The sequence below is a fragment of the Thrips palmi genome, unplaced genomic scaffold (genome assembly GCF_012932325.1).
Source record: "Thrips palmi isolate BJ-2018 unplaced genomic scaffold, TpBJ-2018v1 HiC_scaffold_5, whole genome shotgun sequence".
Lineage (NCBI taxonomy): Eukaryota > Metazoa > Arthropoda > Insecta > Thysanoptera > Thripidae > Thrips > Thrips palmi.
Window position 1 is genome coordinate 10,266,045 of NW_023144632.1, and position 19,555 is coordinate 10,285,599.

General features: G+C 56.1%; 3 protein-coding genes across 4 annotated transcripts in view; 2 read left to right on the forward strand and 1 right to left on the reverse strand.

Moving 5' to 3' along the window:
- The first annotated feature begins 84 nt into the window (after positions 1 to 84).
- LOC117651136 (WD repeat-containing protein 20) lies at positions 85 to 5,837 on the forward strand. Its single transcript, XM_034394924.1, has 4 exons — positions 85 to 593; positions 1,094 to 1,276; positions 1,354 to 2,622; positions 2,734 to 5,837. Exons 1-4 carry the CDS (start codon positions 99 to 101, stop codon positions 2,929 to 2,931), a joined length of 2,145 nt encoding a protein of 714 aa, XP_034250815.1. The 5' UTR covers positions 85 to 98; the 3' UTR covers positions 2,932 to 5,837.
- On the reverse strand, positions 5,836 to 14,729 carry LOC117651132 (probable multidrug resistance-associated protein lethal(2)03659). The gene is made up of 18 exons (XM_034394917.1): positions 14,490 to 14,729; positions 12,800 to 12,869; positions 12,044 to 12,464; positions 11,698 to 11,840; positions 11,521 to 11,611; positions 11,216 to 11,389; positions 10,989 to 11,139; positions 10,757 to 10,908; positions 10,446 to 10,556; positions 10,214 to 10,359; positions 10,056 to 10,131; positions 9,729 to 9,971; positions 9,311 to 9,535; positions 8,902 to 9,026; positions 8,086 to 8,691; positions 7,268 to 7,763; positions 6,843 to 7,189; positions 5,836 to 6,730 (listed from the first exon to the last, which is right to left on the reverse strand). Exons 2-18 carry the CDS (start codon positions 12,865 to 12,867, stop codon positions 6,394 to 6,396), a joined length of 3,912 nt encoding a protein of 1,303 aa, XP_034250808.1. The 5' UTR covers positions 12,868 to 12,869; positions 14,490 to 14,729; the 3' UTR covers positions 5,836 to 6,393.
- Positions 14,730 to 16,890: 2,161 nt separating this feature from the next.
- LOC117650219 (flocculation protein FLO11) overlaps positions 16,891 to 19,555 on the forward strand; it is a 32,383-nt gene continuing 29,718 nt past the window's right edge. For both annotated transcript variants that reach the window (XM_034393463.1, XM_034393464.1), the window contains exon 1: positions 16,891 to 19,225. In XM_034393463.1, coding sequence (XP_034249354.1) covers positions 17,048 to 19,225 — 2,178 coding nt within the window. In that variant the 5' untranslated portion in view covers positions 16,891 to 17,047. The remainder of the gene's footprint in view (positions 19,226 to 19,555) is intronic.

The window sequence follows — 19,555 nt, forward strand, 5'->3', positions numbered from 1 at the left end:
TTACTAAAATAAACACGAACCCGTTTTCTTAATCAACCACAGTAATAATCGACATAGTTTTCAAAAAAAAAAAAAAAAAAAAAAACGACGGTTATAAGATGGAATGGACTCGCTGGATGTGGAGAATCCTCATAGTGCCCCATGGTTTTCTTCAAAGGGCCCTCGGGCTGAAGGCGTTCTGCGCATACGCTGGCGGGGACCTGGCTGCACATAGCGATATTCCCCCCACCCCAGAGAGCTCCGCAAACCCTGCCATTTGCCAGACTCGGCAGCGAAAAGGAAAGGCAGGAAGGCAGTGGCGGCCGCGCGAGCCAGAGACATGTAAAATGGCGGTGCAAGTGGACGGAGGTTCCTCCGACGGGGGCGATCCAGACGAGTTAAAAACGCAATTTTACACCAGAGAAGGGACCTACCGCTTAATGACGCTGTCGGAATACTCCAGGCCCAACAGGGTTGGATACACCAACACGCAGGGCAATGCCTCGGTCCGAGTGTCGTTTGTAAATTTGCCGGACCCCTCTGGCAATGGAGACAGAATCTGCTTTAACTTCGGCAGAGAACTCTATGTTTATGTTTATAAAGGAGTGAAGAAGGTAGGCGGAAATTGAACATCTTTGATTGCACTGCCTCTGTTCAGTTTGTTCTCATGTTTGTTTTGCTACCATGGAAATAGGGAAGTTCGGCACACTTCAGACGAATTAAGTGGGAGGGAACTTAACCTAAAACCAACAATTTTCATTATTGGATTAATTTACCCATCTTACGTTTTCCGTTTTATTCATACCGTGGCTATTTCGTATAGACATCAAATTTGTACGCTTTGATTCCTGTGTAGGTTTTAACTCTCAAAATGTCCCTGTTCTCTGACTACTTCCATTTAGTTGTCATCTTATTTCATTCATTCACTTTCCCCAATCCCTGATGTATTGTCATTATTCACATCTCTGCTCATAACAGCATGTGTTTTAGTGAACAAACATAGAGTTTTTAATAAAATTACTATGTTATTACAACTATACTGATACTTGAGAAAAATTTCTTTGATAGTTCTCTTTTTAAAATTTAATCCAGGTGTCTCATTTTTCTGTTGTAGGCTGCTGATCTTACTAAACCTGTTGACAAGAAGATGTACAAAGGCACCAATCCAACATGTCATGATTTTAATTCTATAACACCGACTGCTGACACAGTATCGCTACTCGTCGGGTTTTCAACTGGCCAAATTCAATTAATAGACCCAATTAAAAAGGAGCTCAGTAAATTATATAATGAAGAGGTAAGTGTAGTCCACATCTGAATATTGAAGTCATTACCCATTTTACTGTTATTAATCATCTCTTGTGCACCTTGCAGAGGCTTATTGATAAGACCAAAGTTACCTGCATAAAATGGGTCCCAGGATCCACAAATCTATTTCTGGCGTCACACAGTAGTGGGCAGTTGTATTTGTACAACGAAGAGCTTCCCTGTGGAACGACTGCTCCCAATTATCAGCCTTTTAAACAAGGAGATGGCTACGCCATTCACACTTGCAAGACTAAGAGCACTCGCAATCCTTTATACCGATGGGTATTGGGGAGTGAAGGTTGTTGCATAAATGAGCTTGCTTTTTCTCCTTGTGGTGTTCATTTAGCAGTGGTCAGTCAAGATGGTTTTCTGCGTGTCTTTCATTACGATACTATGGAGCTTGCTGGTGTAGCCCGAAGCTACTTTGGTGGATTTTTGTGTGTGTGTTGGTCGCCCGACGGGAGATATGTGGTTGTTGGTGGAGAAGATGATTTAGTCACTGTTTGGAGTTTCCATGAAAGAAGAGTGGTTGCTCGGGGGCAAGGACACAGAAGCTGGGTTAGTGTAGTTGCATTTGATCCTTTTACATCTTCCTGCAGTGGAGTGAAAGTGAATGGTGACAGTGGTAGCAATTCTAAAGTGGACTTCAGTGATTCTGACAGTGAATCTAGTTTCGATCCTAAAAGGACTCCTACAAGTTCTGACATGACTTGTTATCGCCTTGGGTCTGTTGGACAAGATACTCAATTATGTTTGTGGGACATAACAGAAGATGTCTTGCGACAACCTATGTGCCCTCGAACAAGAACAACAAGCACAGCTGGTTTTGGCAGTATAAGTGGATCAAAAACTGTAAATGGCAATGGAGCCCCATCAGGTGGGTCTGTGAGCAGTGCTACTGGACCTGTGGTGGAAAATAGTAAAAGTAACAATGTGGCCAATTCAGTTGGATCCAAAGACAAAGCTGCGGATCATTCTTCATCCAACTCGCATCATGGTGGATCAACCTTAACCCAAAAACTTGCTGCTTTTGGTTTCGGGGATCGCAAAGATGGTCACAAGAGAAATTTCAGTCTTGGACCTAAATCTGGATCCTCTTCAGACAAGGGCCATAACTCGACATCAGTAAAATCAAATCATAGTGCTGCTGACGACCCAATGAGATTGATAGGCACCAGCACCTGCCCCAGATTCGATGAATGCCCTTTGTTAGAGCCTCTCATTTGTAAGAAAATTGCTCATGAGAGATTGACAGCTCTTGTATTCAGGGAGGACTGTTTTGTAACCGCCTGTCAGGATGGTTATGTGTATACATGGGCCCGGCCTGGTAAACTGGTAAGTGGAACTACAGTTAAATCAGCTCAAAATCTGATTAATTAATTGAAATGTCTGATTTTGGAGGATGGTCGTTCTGTGATTTCTTACAAGTTTGATTTTTGTTTGCAGTGCGGTGGGGGACCAGCCGCGGCCAATCGGCCGTCGAGCCCAGGCCGCGTGTCTCTGGGGACGACCGGGGCCGGCCTGGGCCTCGCCCCTTGCGGGCCTTGTGCCAACGGCGACGGCGACGGCGTTTCGCCGGTGGTGGCGGCAGCGGCAGCCAGGAGCTCTCCAGACTTACCAGATTCTAAAACCTTACTTCTATAGTTAAGCATTAAGTATTTTGCAGCCTTATCCAGCGCCCAAGCAGAATCAGCCATATCTTTCAAAGTGAAACCCCATTTCTTACATTTTGCTCAAGAATCCTGCCGCCCCTGGAGGCAGAAATCATTTTTAGCTAGATGTTTTGCTTTTTCTGCTGATGGGCATGCTGTGCTGCTACTTCTTAAATTTTATTGATAGCAGAACAATTGTACCTTACTAGGAGAGCTCATTGTACACAATTTTTTTGTGGTTCTGCCCACTTAATTAATTACGATAGGGTAAGAGGTAGTCCCTATCTTCCACACTTAAATATAATTAAATCAAAAACAAAACTTAAAAAAATAAATACAATGTGCTCCTAATAGTGTAAGGAGTGAAGGCTGTGCCTAGTTACTAAGGGGAGTGTCCATCCCCTATCCAAAGATGAAACAACCTCTAAAGAGGTGGGATGTTGTTAAGTTAATCATATTTGTGCTTGCTTTGAATCATGTTGCAGTTTATGATGCAAATGTGTTCTTTCTCTGGTCTACTTACTTTTAGTGGTCAACATTGAATGATTGACTTATTCTGTGTTATAGGTAATATTTTGATTATTAAATGGGGATTTGTTACTTCTGCTCTGTCCTCAAATTCTAACTGTCAAAGGTCTTAATTTATGACAGATGTTTTCATATTTGCAATTGCTTGTTTTCTAATGTTACTGTTTCCTTTTTTTTTTTTTTTTTTTCTTTTCCATTAGAACAAGTCAACAGTCCTTGATATGCGTTTTAAATTTTCTCTGAAGCTAGTTTGTCTTGTCTTCTTCTTGAACCAATGGTTTGTTTATTTGTTCAAAATTGGATCACAAAACTTCTTATTGGCGAAGACTAACCCTCTCTCATGGCCGGAGAGTTTGTTTCTAGTATTTTAGGTTTAGGCCTCAAAAAGTATTTGGTCCGTTTTCTTTTACTGCATTTTTAGAAATCAGTAGATAAAATAGTGTTAGTAACACCTCTAGATTCTTGAATTAACATTCAAAAAATACTTGAGCATGCTTTTCTCTACCCAAATGGACATTTTCAAGAATTTCGATAATCTTGAAAGAACACTTCTTTGTAGCTACATCAAATCGCCTGGATTCAGCATGCAATTTAATTCTGTATTTTACCGTGATTCTTTTTTGTATCTCCTAAACCTTCCAAAGATTTGATTTGTTTCTTGTACCTCGAAGTCATGAAGCCATTTTTGCTCCTTTCCTTTATTCTGCCTAAAAGGAAGTTGTCTAAATTGTACTTTTATTACTGTAATATTTGTGTCATGCCGTTAGGCAACTTTAGATCTTAAGTAATGGCCTCAACCTAGAGCACTCCTTTTATCCTCCTCAAGTCCTTGATCAATTTTATTTTAGGACTAGAGTGTATGTGCCAGTTGAGTTGTGTGTTAAAAATCAGGCTGATAAATGCTCTGGGATACAATCCAGGAAACATCTTTAAACTATTTAAGTGGAAGGGGCACTTAATTTGAGTTGTGTGAACTGTGTCTGTGATGATTTCCTACTTGTGTGCAAAACAACGAAAATTCAATGGCATTCCCAATTTGCTACTTATCTGTAGGAATGAACTTAAATTTCCATGAAGGACATCCTTACAGGGTCTACATATCAGTATGACGTTTTAAACCTAATTCCATTTTATTGATGCAGTTCAACTCTTGTGAATCATTGCCACTTGTTCACCAACCTTTCTATTTATTTTGTTGTCTATTGAAATTATTATTTGCATTTTTGATGTGCATTCATTTTTCTCAGATTTGTCTTATGTGGACCATGCTGGTCTAAAATGCTGACATTTTGACGATTGGGGCCATTTAGAGAGACCTGTCTTTGTAATGCGACTTAAATTAGATCGATTGGGTTTAAGATTTGAGCTATGGTTTATGTTGAAATGTGCGCCTAATTGACTCATCTTAACTTTTGACAGATCTATATCTATACCTTGACTTTCTTCCTTTCTAGAATGTATCAATACATGGTACATAATTTTATACTTTCATTTAAGAAGCTGTATCTTTCTTTTATCGCTCTAACATTTTGAGCTTTATGTTGTGCATTATTAGATGATGCTGTCAAGTAACAATGAGATAGTATTAATACCAAAAGATAAAAACCTAATTTTTGGAAAACCTTGTAAGATTAATCAAAGCAGAAGAATCTGGATGGGTAGTCTGAAGCTTCATGGCTTATCTTGGCCTTGTGGTTGTTACTATCAGATAGCAGATTCAAAGCATTGTCTTTATAAAGAGGATCAACATGTTACATATTTATTTGTTTACTGAATACTGTTATGAATGCCTACAGTATCACTTCAACCAGAATTACTTTTGGCAGTCTTTCCTTTTGTAATTAATGTTGGTTTCAAATGATGAGTTCAATTTTATGTTTCTCATATCACATTTCATGCTATAAAGCTCTGAAGTGGTTTCTCTCAATGTTTCCCATGTGTGAATTGGCCATTTTGTGATAATCTTCTTCCTGCTCTGAATTTTTGTTCAGTGTGAGAAAGAAACCCTTTGTTAAAAGTGTTGTGTACATTTTTATTTACGCATCTTACATGTTAATTGGTTGTACTCTTTGTTGAAAATAAAATTTATTTATGTTTATACTCTTCTATTCTAAAGCAATAGATGAGAAAATTTATATTGAGTATGTCACTCAATAAATATTTTTAGTAAGAATGAGGAGTGTGAAAGCAACTCAATAAAAGTAAAAATTGAATGAATTAAACTCTTTTTTTTAAATACTGAAACAAATGAATATATGTACTTCTGTATGTAAAGATCAACATATGTGTAAATACATATAGTATCTATATTTATATGTATGTACAGGTATTGTGTAAATTTGGCATATTCAATTAAAAAGTACGAAAGTTGTTAATGTCTAATTTGTTGCTCTTTCCTCAACCTTGGCCACTTTGCATCAAGAAATAATGGAAGTCTTAACTATTACTATAATACATTTGGATGAATGATAAAAGCACTTACTCTAACAACAGTTGAAATCAGTCTAATCATAGAACATTCATCATTTGTTGTTGTGGCAATATTACAAGTAAGCCCAATGACAGCACTTGACTCAGTCTTCTTTAGTCTTATAACAATTACTGTACACCTCACTTAAACAGCAATAAGCTGATTCCTTCTAGAAAAGAAAATCACAGTCAATAACTCAGGAAGTTATCTGAAGTAAATTATGCAAGGATACAGGCATAGCATAACTGCATGCGGCAGAAAACAATAGGAGTACAGGGATCGAGGTGAACGACACCTCACAAAAACAAAGTACAGAAGCAGAGCGGACTAGTTGGCAAGAGCCTCCTTTGGAGGTAACACGTTTGGTGAGGTTCAGGCGGTCTGCAGGACTGCAGTGGACTGCAGCAGGCGGCTTCCCGCTGCGCTTCCCGCTGCAGGGCCTGCAGGGTCAGGGGGTCAGGGGGCCTGCAGCACGCTGCCGCACTGGGCCACGTCCGCGGCACCCCGCGCGGCCACCACCACGGCACTGTTGGGGAAGAGCTTCCTGGCGGTGGCCAGCACCCTGGGCCCGGCCGGCGCCTCCAGCACCACCACCTTGGCGCAGTCTCTGAGGGCGGCCCGCGCCAGGCACACCAGCTGCACGTCCTCGGGCTCGGCGCTCAGCGGACTGTGCACGTCCAGGGGCGTGAGCAGCTTCCTCTCCAGCGACGCCACCAGGTCGCGCAGCCCCGAGCGCTCCAGCGCCTCCCACAGCTGGGCGTCGCTCCAGACGCCGTGCGGGTCCAGGTTCCACCTGCACACGGCAAAGGCGAGGGCTGCAGGCAGGCTCATTCCGAACAGTGTCTCTCTCGCACTCGGAAGCACACGAGAGACACTTGTGCGAACGGAAAGGCAGGATGTCGTACCTGAGAGTGCCCCTGAAGATGGTGGGCTTGGCGGGCACGACCACCACGGCGGAGCGCAGCAGCGACAGCGGGATATCAGCGATGTCGGCGCCGCTCACGAGGATGACGCCGGCCGAGGGCCTGATGAAGCGCAGCAGGGCGGCGGCCAGCACCCCGGAGGACGCGCCCAGCACGCCCATGCACTCGCCCAGCGGCACGCGCGTCGACAGCGCGCGCAGCTCCGGGGGCCGCCACACGTCGCGCAGGATGAGCCCGCCGGCGTCCGTCAAGCTGGGCCAGTTGAGGTTGGGGTCGTCGTACGACGCGCCGCTCTTGACGCTCAGGGACTCGTCCTCCACCTCGGCGCGCTAGAGCAGAGCATCGCGGTCACTCTGGGTCGGGCGCGGCCATGGCGCGGCGGCCAGGGTGGGGAAGGAGGTACTCACGTGGACCAGGTCGCGGGCCTTGGCGGCGGCGGCGAGGTGCGAGCGCGCCCTGACGGCGGCGACGGCGGCCCTGGTCAGGTGGGTCGTGATGAGGCACAGCAGCAGCGCCGTCATGCCCAGCGCCGCGCCGCTGCCCGGCACCGGCGGCAGGTCGTCCGGCATGGCGGCCTGGTGACTGAGTTGGCTTTCCAGCGGCGCGGGCAGCGTCACCGCGATGGAGGTGGCCGTCGTCGGCGCCCAGATCTGCGCCACCAGCGTGACGAGCCCCGTGACGATGGCGGCGGCGCGCAGACGCACGGCCAGCCAGGCCGGCAGGGACTCGGCGTGCACCAGGTCCGTGGCGCCCTGGTCGCACAGCGACGCGAACCGCGCCACCACGTCGTCCTCGCGGCCCAGCGACAGCACCATGGCGCGCGACGCGAAGGAGGCCGACACCAGCTGCCGCAGCGAGCCCCGGCACTCGCGCTCCCGCTGCCACATCCGCGTCGCCGCCACGCTGCAAAAGAAGCAGAGGGCCGCGTCAGCTCGGTGGTCGCTAGGCGCCGCTAGGCCACTGGGGACTCATCAGGAACGCATCAGACGCCTCATCATGAGAAACGTGCCGTTCGAGCGATCCCGTTTTGCTAACATAAGACGTAGGGCCGTCTTCCGGAAGTACTGTAGCATACGTATCTTGGAGAGATCCTGATTAGGATACTCCTGGCGCCATCCTGGTCAGAGCTCTTCAGGCAGTACAAGCGATTTCACAAAGTCGAGGCGCGTGTTGACGGACGCCACCCCTGTGTGATTGGAAGACGTCATGCACGTCCTGGACGTACCTGGTGATGTACGTGAGCATGAGCGCGCCGGGCAACAGCAGGGCCAGGACGGCGACGGCGGCCCAGGTGGAGGCGAGGGCGAGCAGGGCCATCTCGGCCACGACAAGCGGCGTCCAGGCCACGAGGCCGCACAGCGCGCGCGGCAGGCCGGCGTCCAGCAGCCAGGTGTGTGCCTCCAGGGCGTGGCGCAGGGCCGCGGCGTGCGCGCGAAGGAAGCCCACGGTGGCGCAGCCGACGCGCTCCAGCCAGCGGCTGTGCACGCGGCGCGACTGCGTCAGCAGCGACTGCGTCACCATGAAGGTCCTCAGAAAGCCGAGCGCCACCACGAGGCTGGCCGACATGAGGAAGCCCAGCACGAGCAGCGGCGGCCGCGGCTGCAGCAGCGCCAGCCAGAAGCACAGCAGCATGGTGGCGTACAGCGCGGACTGCAGCAGCATGGGCACGGCCAGCAGCGCCAGCCGGCCCGGCGCCATGCCGCACTCCGCGGCCACGGAGCGCAGCTCGATCCACGCGCCCGTGCCCGCCACCGCCTCGTCGTCCGAGTCCCGGGACCGCTCCACGGCGCGGGTCACCTCGCTGGACATGGGCGGCATCCACCACTGCTCCCTGCGGGTGGAGAAGCAGAGCAGGGGTCAGGTGGCGCACAGTAGACTGATTCCGAAAGTCGTTTTCTTTTATCTTCCTCGCCCCATGGGTGCGAGACGAGGTGCGAGAGCGACAGAGCTACGAAAACGACTCTCGGAATCAGTCTGCAGGCCACGGACGGTGCCACGGACGGTACTACGGACTGCACGGCCTTGATGGCCTCGGACTCACTCTCTGCTGTGGGAGTCGACGACCTGCGGGTACTCCCTGCCGCTTTCCGCCAGGACCGCCGGCTCGTCGCGCTCCAGGACGCGGCCCTCACGCATCACGTACACCTCGTGGCAGTGGCGCAGGTGCTGTGGAGGGAAGACGGCGGACGGTGAGGACGCCGTCGTGCAGTGGGCCAGATGACCGGTGCCGGCGGTCAAAACTCGACACGCGTTTTTAGCTTCAGAGTCGCTCAGCAGGACTCGAACCGAGCTTGTGACCCCACCAATGGATTCCTCGTTCGGAGAGCAATCCATTGGTGGGGTCAAACGTTCGGTTCAAGTCCCATTTTGCGACTCTGGAACTCAAAACGCGTCGGGGGCTCACTGTGCACCAGCCTGCGGGCCACCCGGGCCACCCCACACCTTCCTACCTGCTCCCTGTTGGTCACCAGGATGACGGTCTTGTCCTTGAGCGCGCCCAGGATGGCGCTTTCGAAGATGCGGTCCGCGGCGGCCGAGTCCAGCGCGCTCAGTGGGTCGTCCAGCAGGTACACCTCGCGCTCGGCGTAGATGGCGCGCGCGAGCGCCAGGCGCTGTAGCTGTGCCGGCGTCAGCCGAGACGAGTCCACGAGCGTCTCGTCGCCCGTCGCCATGGCCTGGAGCAAGGAATGGGTGTCACACTCGGTGGGAAGCAGCCTGCGAGAGACTGATTTCGAGATTCATTTCCGTCGCTCTGTCTTTCTCGCAACTGTACGGGACGCCCCATGAGTGCGACAGGGACAGAACGATGAAGACGACTCGGAATGATTCTGCAGGCGACCGCCGCCGGTGTGCCGCGGTACTTCTCACCTGGACGTCGCGCTCCAGGCCCGTGCAGTGCAGCGCGCGGTAGTAGCGCTGGCTGGAGAGCGCGCTGCGCATGGTGACGTTGTCGCGGACGCTGCCCGGCAGCAGCGTGCACTCGGGGCCCACGTACGCGGTGCTCTCGTCGCGGTGCAGCTGGCCGGCGGTGAGGTGCAGCTGTCCGCAGGCCGCCAGCAGCAGCGCCGACTTGCCCGAGCCCGGTCGGCCGCACACGCCCACGAGCTGGCCCTGCGGAAGGACAAGCAGAGCGGGGAGTCGAACCGAGTCGAACCGACCTGGCACCCAGCCACCCAAACCCCACTGGCAGCGTACCTTGTTGACGACGATGTGGATCGCCGTGAGCACGTTGTTGGACGACGGCTGAGGCGGCAGGAGACGGGGCGCGTCCCTGCAAGAATGACCGTCAGGATGGTTTAGACCAGACCGCCTCCAGCGACCTTCTCCGCATTGGAGTTGCTTTCAATACTTGCCCGTCGATCCCCGGCCGGTGCGTTCCCTGGGACAGCGCCGTCGCCGTTGTGAACCACGAGAAGCTGGCCGTGTTGATGGACAGCGCGACCAGGCGGTCGATGGGCTGGCCGGGGTGGGTCTTGGCCTCCTCGATAGAGAGAACTGCCTGGAGAACATGGACACCACGGCACTTAAACGTTTTTCTGCCTGCCGCACTCTCTGTGCGTTCCATCCAAGTGCATGCTAACCCACCTTGAGCTCCCCGAGGCAGTTGCGCGCCTCGAGGACGGCCTGCACGGCCTGGCCCCAGCCGCGCAGGGCGGCCTCCATCTGGACCAGGAACAGGATGAGCACGGGGTACACCTGCAGCACGAGATGGCGGTGTTGGCGACTCGGAGGCTAATGCGGCAATGCAGCAACAGCAGGATGGCGGTGGCATTGAATCGGACGCTACCGCGGCTACCGCCTGCGGGTCCACCGCGCCACGGCCCGCAACGCTCGCGTGCGGCCGGGCTGCCTACCTCGCCAGGCTGTTGGCTGCTGGCTCTGCTGGACAGACTTACCTGCGTGGGCGGCGCGCTCCTCTCCGGCACGAAGGTGGGGTGCAAGGCGAGGGCCACGGTGACGGCCGGCACGGCGGAGGGCAGCAGCGTCCTACACACCGAGTCCACCGTGGACGCCAGCCGCAGCGACACGGACTCGACGCGGCGCAGCTCTGCGGGGCAGGGACGTCCAAAGGCGTCATGGCGGTGCGGACGGCGTGCTCCGGGACTGACCGCCGTGCTGCGGACTCACCTCGGATGCGGCGGATGAGGGCGCTCTCCACCATGAAGGCCTTGGCGTGCTCGGCGAGGGACAGCAGCTCGAACGTGCGCTGCTTGCGCCATCGCGAGAAGGCCGAGTGCGCCCTGGTGCGCAGCCGCGTCGTCAGCCCCGTCGCCACCGTCTGGAGACTCAAGCGGCATGTTCACTCCAAATCTACCGGCGGAGCACATTCAGCGCGCGGTAGAGGGCAGCCTCACCTGGAGCATGGCGGCGAACAGGTAGACGGCGGCGGCCACGACGGCGGCCTCGCCGATCAGGACGCAGGCCGAGGACACGCTAAGCAGGATGAGCACGGGGGCGATGACGAGCTGCGGGGCATGCTCCACCGCGCGCCACAGCGGCGTGCCGCTCGACAGCACCAGCGCCTCCACCTGGGAGGGACAGGATAGGTTAGGTTAGGTTGAGGGTTGGTCGGAACGCCGGGTTGTCGTTCGTTAGTTTAGGGAGCGATGTGTTAAGTTAAGGGGAATGTGTGTTTGATGCTAAGCATACGCGGCGTTACCTGGTGAGGGTGCAGGTCACTGCAGCTGTTGATCCGGATCGCCTTCCTGTACAGCAAGCCCTGCAACGCGGCGCGGAGGCGGCCCGCTTGTCTGGAAGGGAAGGAAGGCCTCAGAAGGCATTAGCGGTGTAGTGGGGGAACAAGGCACCAATCCAATACCCTGGCCGGCCAACTTACCGGGTGGCGATGCTGGAGGCGCCCGCGGTCACCAGGCAGGCCAGCACCTCGCAGAGGGCGAAGCCCGTGGCCCAGAGCACGGCGGGGACCTGGTCGGCCGGCGTGTCGTCCATGGCGCTGATGAGGGCGGCGATGAGCAGCACCTGCGAGGTGGGCGTTAGTGGGCAGGTCGTGCACTTGTAGGGTTGCCAACTTGAGCCTACGCAACATCTGGCCAATGCTGCTTTGCTTTGGGGATGCTGCTAACTAGACAGGTGGAAGTTGGCAACCCTTCCGACGCCACTGCATCGTGGGAATGTTTGCCTGCTTGTGTGGCAACCCTGACGTCGTGCTAGGAGGGACTTACAGGCGAGGCCACGCTGCCGATGGCGCCCACCACGCCGAGGACGCAGGCGGCGACGAGGCGGCCGCGGGTGAAGGCCCAGATGCAGCGGCCCAGGTCGGGCGCGCCGCGCTGCACGCCGGACACGCCGGCCACGGTGGGCACGCCGGACACGTGCAGCAGCTGCATCAGGCGCAGCGAGTCGGTGAGGCTGGACTGGGACTCGTTGACGAAGGCGCTGCTGTCCACCTCCTCGCCGCGGAAGGCCTTCCACACGGCCGGGCTGAGCCAGCCCAGGGCGGCGCGCGCCACCAGCCCGCGCCACGACCCGAAGCAGGGCGCGCAGGCCAGCAGCAGCGGCCACCACCCCCGGCGCTGCTGGGGGAAGCCATCGGGCAGCGGCAGCGGCGCGTCGTCCGGCAGCAGCAGGTGGGCGCTGTGCGAACTGCAGTGCAGCGACCATTAGTGTCGCCGCGCCGACGAGTCCGATAGGTTTGCCAACCTCAGCATCCTGACTGGCCAATGTGTGGACCTAGCTGCACGAGAAGTTGCTTTCCGGGCAGGCTGAGATTGGCAACCCCATCGACTATAGGCTGAACATTATCACGACCCCACGCCAAAATTAAGCCCCCCGTTGCACTGAAAAAATTCTCTCGGCCTAGAAAAATACTCTCGGCCCGGAGAAATGCTCTTGGCCTAGAGAAATGCTCTTGACCCCAGGGTTGAGAACCGCTGGTGGTGTAGGCGGCGCCCGCCCAGGTGCCCAAGTGCGGTACTCACCCGCCGCCTGCTCCATCTCTCTGCAGACGGTGGTACGCCTGTTCTTCGGTCACGGAGGTGTACGCCATTCCTGCGGACAGCAAACCAGGGTCAGCACACCGGGAGGCGGCGCGCCCGGCGGTGGCACCGTCGCCGACGTCGCCGTGGGCTCGAACTTGGCCTGTACCGATTTCTCATGCCGTATCGTATCAGTGTCGCCCCGGCGCGGCCGGCACTGCCGCGAGCAGCGGGAGAGAGAGAGTGCATTCCAGTGCCCTTTGGGAGGCGAGCGCAGCGCGCAGCGCGCCCATTGGCCCGCCCCGCCGGCACCGCGTCCTGCGTCCTGCGTCCACTGGGCACGCCGACACTGGACTGGGCCAGCAGGCCTGCAGTAGAGCCTGTAGGCGCCGTGGGCCATGCTCGGCCATGTTCGGCCATGCTCGGCCATGCTCGGGCACGTGGGGCTGTTTACGACGGGAAGCTCGTCACACTCACACTGCCACACTGTCACTTTCACACTTCTGCTGCAGTCACATACTGCCACACACTGACACACTGTCACACTGTCGTCGTGCCGCGGAGCCGCGGAGCGGGGCCAATGAAGGCTGGCGCTCGCTGGCGCCGCGACTGTGGGTCACAGTACGGTAGTGAGACCGAGACCCGGCGCCTCGACAGGCTAGGCAGGCTAGGCGGCGTGCGGCAGGTCATTCCCGGCGGCACCGTGCCCCGCCTCTGCCTCTCTCTCTGTCACTCTGTCGCTAGCAGCGGCACCGGCCGGCAGTGGGACAGAGACAGCGGAGGGCGGCCGTCGAACGCACCCGACCGCCGCCACTCGAAAGATGAAGGCGGTGCGACGCGGTGCGTTTGACGGTGTGACGGCGCCGAGGCCTTGGTCCGAATGTCGATGGACTTGGCCTGCGCCGGGTCGCGGGTCGTCCTTGGCGCGATCGGGGCCGTGGCGGTGCCGCGGCACTCGGACAAGGCCATGTGGGCGGCACGCGGGCCGCGGTACGTCAGACTACGTCAGCCACGCACGGCACGGCCGAGCCCCGCCGAACCTCGCGCCCGGCCCGGCTCGCCGACGATGAGCTGCACGACGCGAGGCGACGCGACGCCGCGACGTGCATGGGACGGATAAAAAGAGGATGGATAGATTCGCCTCTTCCCGACTCGGCGCGCTAATTTGGTTACGCACGCGGTTTCCACTCCGACATTGACAGCTCATTCCAATGCGCTCCGCGAGCTTGCATGCGGCAGAGCGATAACAGCGCCGACAAATCAGCGAAATAAACGAAACTTTGCGATTTTTCATGATTTGTTCTCTGTTGGCAGCCGTGGACCGCGCTCACTCTGCGGCCGCCAGATAAGCTGGCCATGCGGGGCGGGTAGGGGCGGGGTGCGGCGGGGCGTACCTGGTGGGAATGGCCTGCTGCCGCCTGCTGCCCTGCCCTGGCAGATAACGATACAACGATACGATGCGCCAGGATTCGTCACCCTGCCTGGCCTGCCTGGCCGCCGCGCTGTGGTACAAGAGGCACCGATGACATTCTACGCCCTCCGCCTGCAAGATCCTTGCAATCATCGAAGTCGGCCGTTCCGATACACCCCCCACACAGAAAAATCCCCTCCCTCGCGGCTGCAACATGTCCCTTCGACAAGCAAAGTGCACACTGGGCTGGACAACCTTGGCGGGCGAGACAGAGGCACCCACCTGGTCGCGGCTACATCGCCGGCGCCCCTCCGGGCGCGGGTGTCGGTGTCGGCCTGACGTTCGGCGAACGGGTGGTGTCCAGGACGTGGGCGTTGTCGGTGGTGCAGGTGGACGTGGACACTGGCTGCTACAGCGCTGCTGCTTTTGCCGGCTTCGGGCCGCTTCGGGCCGCTATCGCAGCCGGGGCTCGGGGCTCGGGCTCGGTCGCCTTGAAGCGCGGCGCGGCGCGGTTCGCTGCGGCGGCGCGGTTCGGCGCTGCGTCTCGTGCTGTGGGCGCCGCGGTGGGTGCTGCCAGGCCGCCAGGCACATGGGCCTCACCGGGGCCTTATCACCTCACCTCGACGCGACGCGACCCGACGCTGTGCGACGCGGCGACGCGACGCGGCACCGCGCGGCATCGTCGCGCACCTGCACGGCCATGGTGCGCCGGTATGTACGTAGCGCTCTCCGCGCCGCCCCGCGCCAACGGCGCCAACGGTACGCCGAGCCGGGGCCAGCCCAGCGCGGCCTCTATCCTTCTATCTACTCGAAGCAGCGAAGCACTATCACTTGATTCTTCGCCGCCACACCTCTGCGATCCGAGATCCCGCGGGACTGTTCTGCGGCTCCGCGCCACGCACTAGGCCGCGCCAGCTTGCCAGCTGGGCCCCGCCTCGCCTCGCGCGCCTCGCCAGTCCGGACTTGGAGGCGCGGGCTCGATCCGGCCGGCCAGGACCACGCCGCGGAACACCGCGCAGCCTACTGCCTGACTGGACTGTCCGGACTGCAGGGTGCCAACGGGCCAGCGAGCTCCGGGCCGCCCCGGGCCAGGTGGGTACCTCTGCATTCGCTGACCCGCATCCCGTCCCGTCCCGTCCCGTCCCGCGGTCCGCCGCGGTCCATCCGCCACGCGCGCACAGCACCGCGCCGCCCGCGCGCCGGGCCCGGCCGCCCGGCCACCGCACTTGAAGGTCGCGCAGCGCAGCACGGCGCATCCAGTTTGAAAAATCCGGCGCGGCGCCACGGTGGTACAGTCCGTTTCAGAACGTAACCCAAGTCCAAGTGTCGCATGGCGTTCGCCGCTTTGGCGTGACGTAACTACTGTCGTCGTCGTTGGTCGTTTCGTGGATAGGGCCGCGTAGCCGCGTAGCCGCCTCGGAACGGCCGGACAGGCGCCCGGGCCGCGCTAGAGCCGCGCTAGGCCGCGCAGGCACGGTGGCCGCCGAACACCTCCATCCACAGACACGGGGCATGTCCGCGCGCGGCCGCGTAGAGTCGTTGCTGGCGCGGGGTAGCGCCGCGCGCAGTGTAGCGCCATGACGTCGCGAAGCCACGGCGAGACTCTGCGACTCAGAACCCGACCGTCGTTTGTTTCTCGGTGTTGTTTTCGTTGCGTTCAATCGCGTCTGTGAGCGAGATTGTGAACTTTGGACGGTGCGCTTCATCTCGGCGTCTTTCAGGCGGTTGTGTTCTACTCCCATGCCCGTTGCCTGCGTCGTGCCCCAACATTTTAAGTCATGACTTTCGGTTCGAAAGTAGGGCGTTCTAATTCTATTCTCGCCGACAGGTGCCGCCACTGGCGATTTGTATGGTTTCTCACTGCGATGACGTCATTCTGTCGTCTGTCATGATCGCGATCGAGATGGCCCCAGCCACAACATTTGCGTGCGACGTCGCGGCGAGTGACTGACTGGACTCTTCGCGGTGCAACGGCGACGCCCCCTGGAGCAACGCCCTCGCCGCTGGATTCGGACGTTGGGAGATGCGGTCGTTACGTGCAGTGCCATGACGCGCAGTTGCAGCTAGGCTAGGGCGGGCACGTCCAGGACTTGCAGGGCTTGCTGCGCCAGCGCCAGGCTGCGCCAGGCAGTGGCACTCATTCACGTAGAACGCCCGAGCGCCGCGGCGGCACAGCGGCACGGCACCGTCATGCCCTGGTGGCCACCCTCGCCGTGAGCGCCAGGCTCGCCCAGTGCCAGCCCGGCAGCGCCGCGGCCAGAGCCCAGCCCAGCACAAGGCCCCTGTCGTGCTGCACCATGGCCGAGGCCCCCATGGCGCCAGGGGGCCCCAGCGCACCCGGGACCCCCGGGACCTCCGGCACTCCGGGGACCCCCGACGCCCTGGTGCCGCAGTGGAAACGAGACTTGCTGGAGCGACGGCGAGTGATGGGACGCAGCATCTCGGCGCCTGGAGGCGGAATGGGCGGCCTGAGTCTGGGCCTAACCTGTCCCGGTGTAGTGGCGGCGGTCAGGTACCCCCACGGCACGCCCGGCCCGCCTGGCGGGCATGGAGGGGCCCAGAGCACCTGGCCCGCTGCACCTGCAGCCGCGCCGACGACGCCGCCCGCGACGCCAGCAGCTGCAGCGACGCTCGCCGGGCCGAGCGGCGGCAGCGGCAGCGGCGAGGCCCCCGCCGACTTTCACCGCAGAGTGCGCTTGGCCCCCGAGCCCGTCGGAGCGGCAGCGGCAGCAGTGTGGGCAGCAGCAGCGCCCCTCGAGAGGCTCGAGAGCGAGACAGCGGCAACGGCAACGGCAGCCACAGTGCCGCAGCCGGTCGGAGTCGGAGTCGGGGTCGCTAACATGCGGCTGGTGGAACAGCTGCAGCTCCAGCGCGGCGTCGGTGTCGGTCACGACGACATAACCTTCAATGGCCTGCACCCGGACGAGCTGGGAGTGAAGAAGCAGCGTCTGCACTGCGTCCCCGTGGCCAGCATCGGCACAATGGTGGAGGAGAAGTCGCCCCTGCCTCTGACGGGGCCCCGCGCCCTGGTGCGCGTCCCCCGCACGCCGCGGATCGCCAAGCAGTACCTGGCCAAGGTGGCCAAGAACGACACCAACACCGCCATGGCGGAGGAGTGCAACTCGGACTCGAGCGAGGAGCTCCAGTACGGACCGGGGATAGTGAAGAAGCTCAAGAGCAAATACTTGAGCATGACTTTGAGGGAGAGTGGTTCTAGGCCCTCCTTGTCTAACATGAGGAGAGCCACTTCGCTGGAAAATTTGCTTGACGAGGAGCCAGTGAAGCAGACTGATACCAAGCCGCCACACTTTGTCAAACGTGTGCCTGGCCATACAGCTAGGAAAGTTGTGTCAACGCATCAGTCTCGCAGTGCAGAGCCTTCCCAACGGGACATGAAGCGAGCTCGTTCAATGGAGACTTTACTTCGCTACGACCCTAAGCTTCATATGAGTCACTCCAATTCCGGACTCAATGTTCACCTGGAGGACGTTGAGAATGACAGCACTATCAGCGACAACAGAGAATGGAGTGCTGTGCATCATCGCAAATCTGCTGAGGGGGACAAAGAGGAGTCCCTGTTGCTGCGAAAGAAGTTAGCTGTTACTGTGGAGCAAACAGAACTACCTCCTCCTGATCTTGTGAAGCAGACTTTAAAGATTTTTGAGTCATCGGGTTCCCCTGGACCTGTGTCTCCACCAGTGCCCCCAGTGCGCTCCTCTGTGAGCAAGAGTGTTAATTTTAAGACAAATAATGCCAAACCAGTGCCTAAAGTGAATAATTCTGTGTCAAAGAAACCTCAGGTTTCACCCAAACCAGTGTTCAGCCCTGAGAAACTCCGTTCTCCAGCCAAAGTGGCATCACCAAAGAAAAGTGTTGAGGTTAGTGATAGAGTGACCGTTGTAGACAGTGTGAGTGCTCCACCTCCAGTTCCTTGCCGTCGCTCTGGTGATTCGTCCCCAGTGCCGGTGAGCCCAGTGAGTCCCCTGAGCAGCCCAGTAGCCCCACTTGCTTCTGCTGTTCCACCCAGTCAGGCTAGGAATTCAAGCATTAGAAGTCCTCCCTCACCAAGGAAGACTATGGGCCTTCCTGTCTTATCACCAACCGAAGACAAACCTCCTCCGATTCCAAGGAGAGACAAGTCTCCTAGTTCATCGACTCCTGCCACTCCTCTTACTCCGACAACACCTGTTAATGGTAACTCAAATGGAAGACCGGAGTCTTTGGACGTAAAGCCAATTTACTCAGCCTCTGACAGTGATGAAGAAATGGATGACATTGATGCAGTCAGCACCAAGTCTGTATCCACATCAGCTTTAGAAAACATCCGGAAGGATGGAACCTCCATGCAGTTCAGCTTTGGAGCCAACATGAGTCCTTCAAATGACATGTCGAAGTCTCACTTGCCAAAAGTGAAGCCTACTCCTCCTAAAGATCTTCCCATTCCGGTCAAATCAATGCCTACAAACAATGTTCGCTCTATGTCTCCATTTGAAAATCCGGCTGACTCTGCTTCAAGGCCTGGCACTGTTTTCAATGTGGCCGCGTTACCTCATGGGGCTGTTTTAAAATCACCTGAATCCCCAGTCCAGCACGCTAAACAAGTTGGTGTCATCAGGCCACTTGTGTCAACAAAGCATCACACTCCTCACAATTCATCACCTGTTCCCAGCGCAGCAACGACTCTGACTAACAGAGAGATAGAGAAAAATTTGATCAATCGAGCAAAGTCCATTGAGCAACCTGTCACAAAAGTGGTGGTGTCTTTGAAGAAACTTCCCGATGATGTTGTTGTTGGGTCTGTCTCACATGGTGCTCTGGCATTTGCTGTCAACGGCGAAGAAGGAAGCAGCCCTCCTGGAGCCAGTGCCAAACGTGGGAAAGCTCCTGGTCTCTGGGACAAGAAACCCTGGCATCATCAAGACAATACCATGGTTTTCAACTTCAGCAACCGCAAGGAGGTGCCCGATTACATTGAGAATGATGGACTAATTCTTCGTGGGAAAAGGGAGAAACCAAGGGTGAGTGCTTTTCTTCATCTTTTTAGAGATCATTTGAAAAAAATTAGTTCTTATTTTAAAAATTAAAATCATGTGCATAAAATAATTAAGCAGCAGCAAATTTTAGAAAATTTACTGTCCCTTGATTATTGAATCTTTATTGAGAGTACTATGCAGGAATTGAACTGAACTGATTCTTGTTGACTTTACATAAATTTCCAGACAACCGTTTACCAAGAGTAAACCTTAAATGTCTGCTATGCTAGTGTATGGAAAAAATGAAACCAAAGTCAAATATTCTTTGCAAGAATCAGAACCTCTTCTTGTCAGCTGCGCAGTACTGTCAGGGGC

Coding starts and splice junctions, on each gene's coding strand:
- LOC117651136 (XM_034394924.1), top strand. CDS start 99: ATGGAATGGACTCGCTGGATGTGGAGAATCCTCATAGTGCCCCATGGT. Junction 594..1,093: donor TTTATAAAGGAGTGAAGAAG/GTAGGCGGAAAT, acceptor TTTCTGTTGTAG/GCTGCTGATCTTACTAAACC. Junction 2,623..2,733: donor GGGCCCGGCCTGGTAAACTG/GTAAGTGGAACT, acceptor TTTTGTTTGCAG/TGCGGTGGGGGACCAGCCGC.
- LOC117651132 (XM_034394917.1), bottom strand. CDS start 12,867: ATGGCGTACACCTCCGTGACCGAAGAACAGGCGTACCACCGTCTGCAG. Junction 7,764..8,085: donor ATGCTCACGTACATCACCAG/GTACGTCCAGGA, acceptor CTTCTTTTGCAG/CGTGGCGGCGACGCGGATGT. Junction 7,190..7,267: donor AGGCCCGCGACCTGGTCCAC/GTGAGTACCTCC, acceptor GCTCTGCTCTAG/CGCGCCGAGGTGGAGGACGA.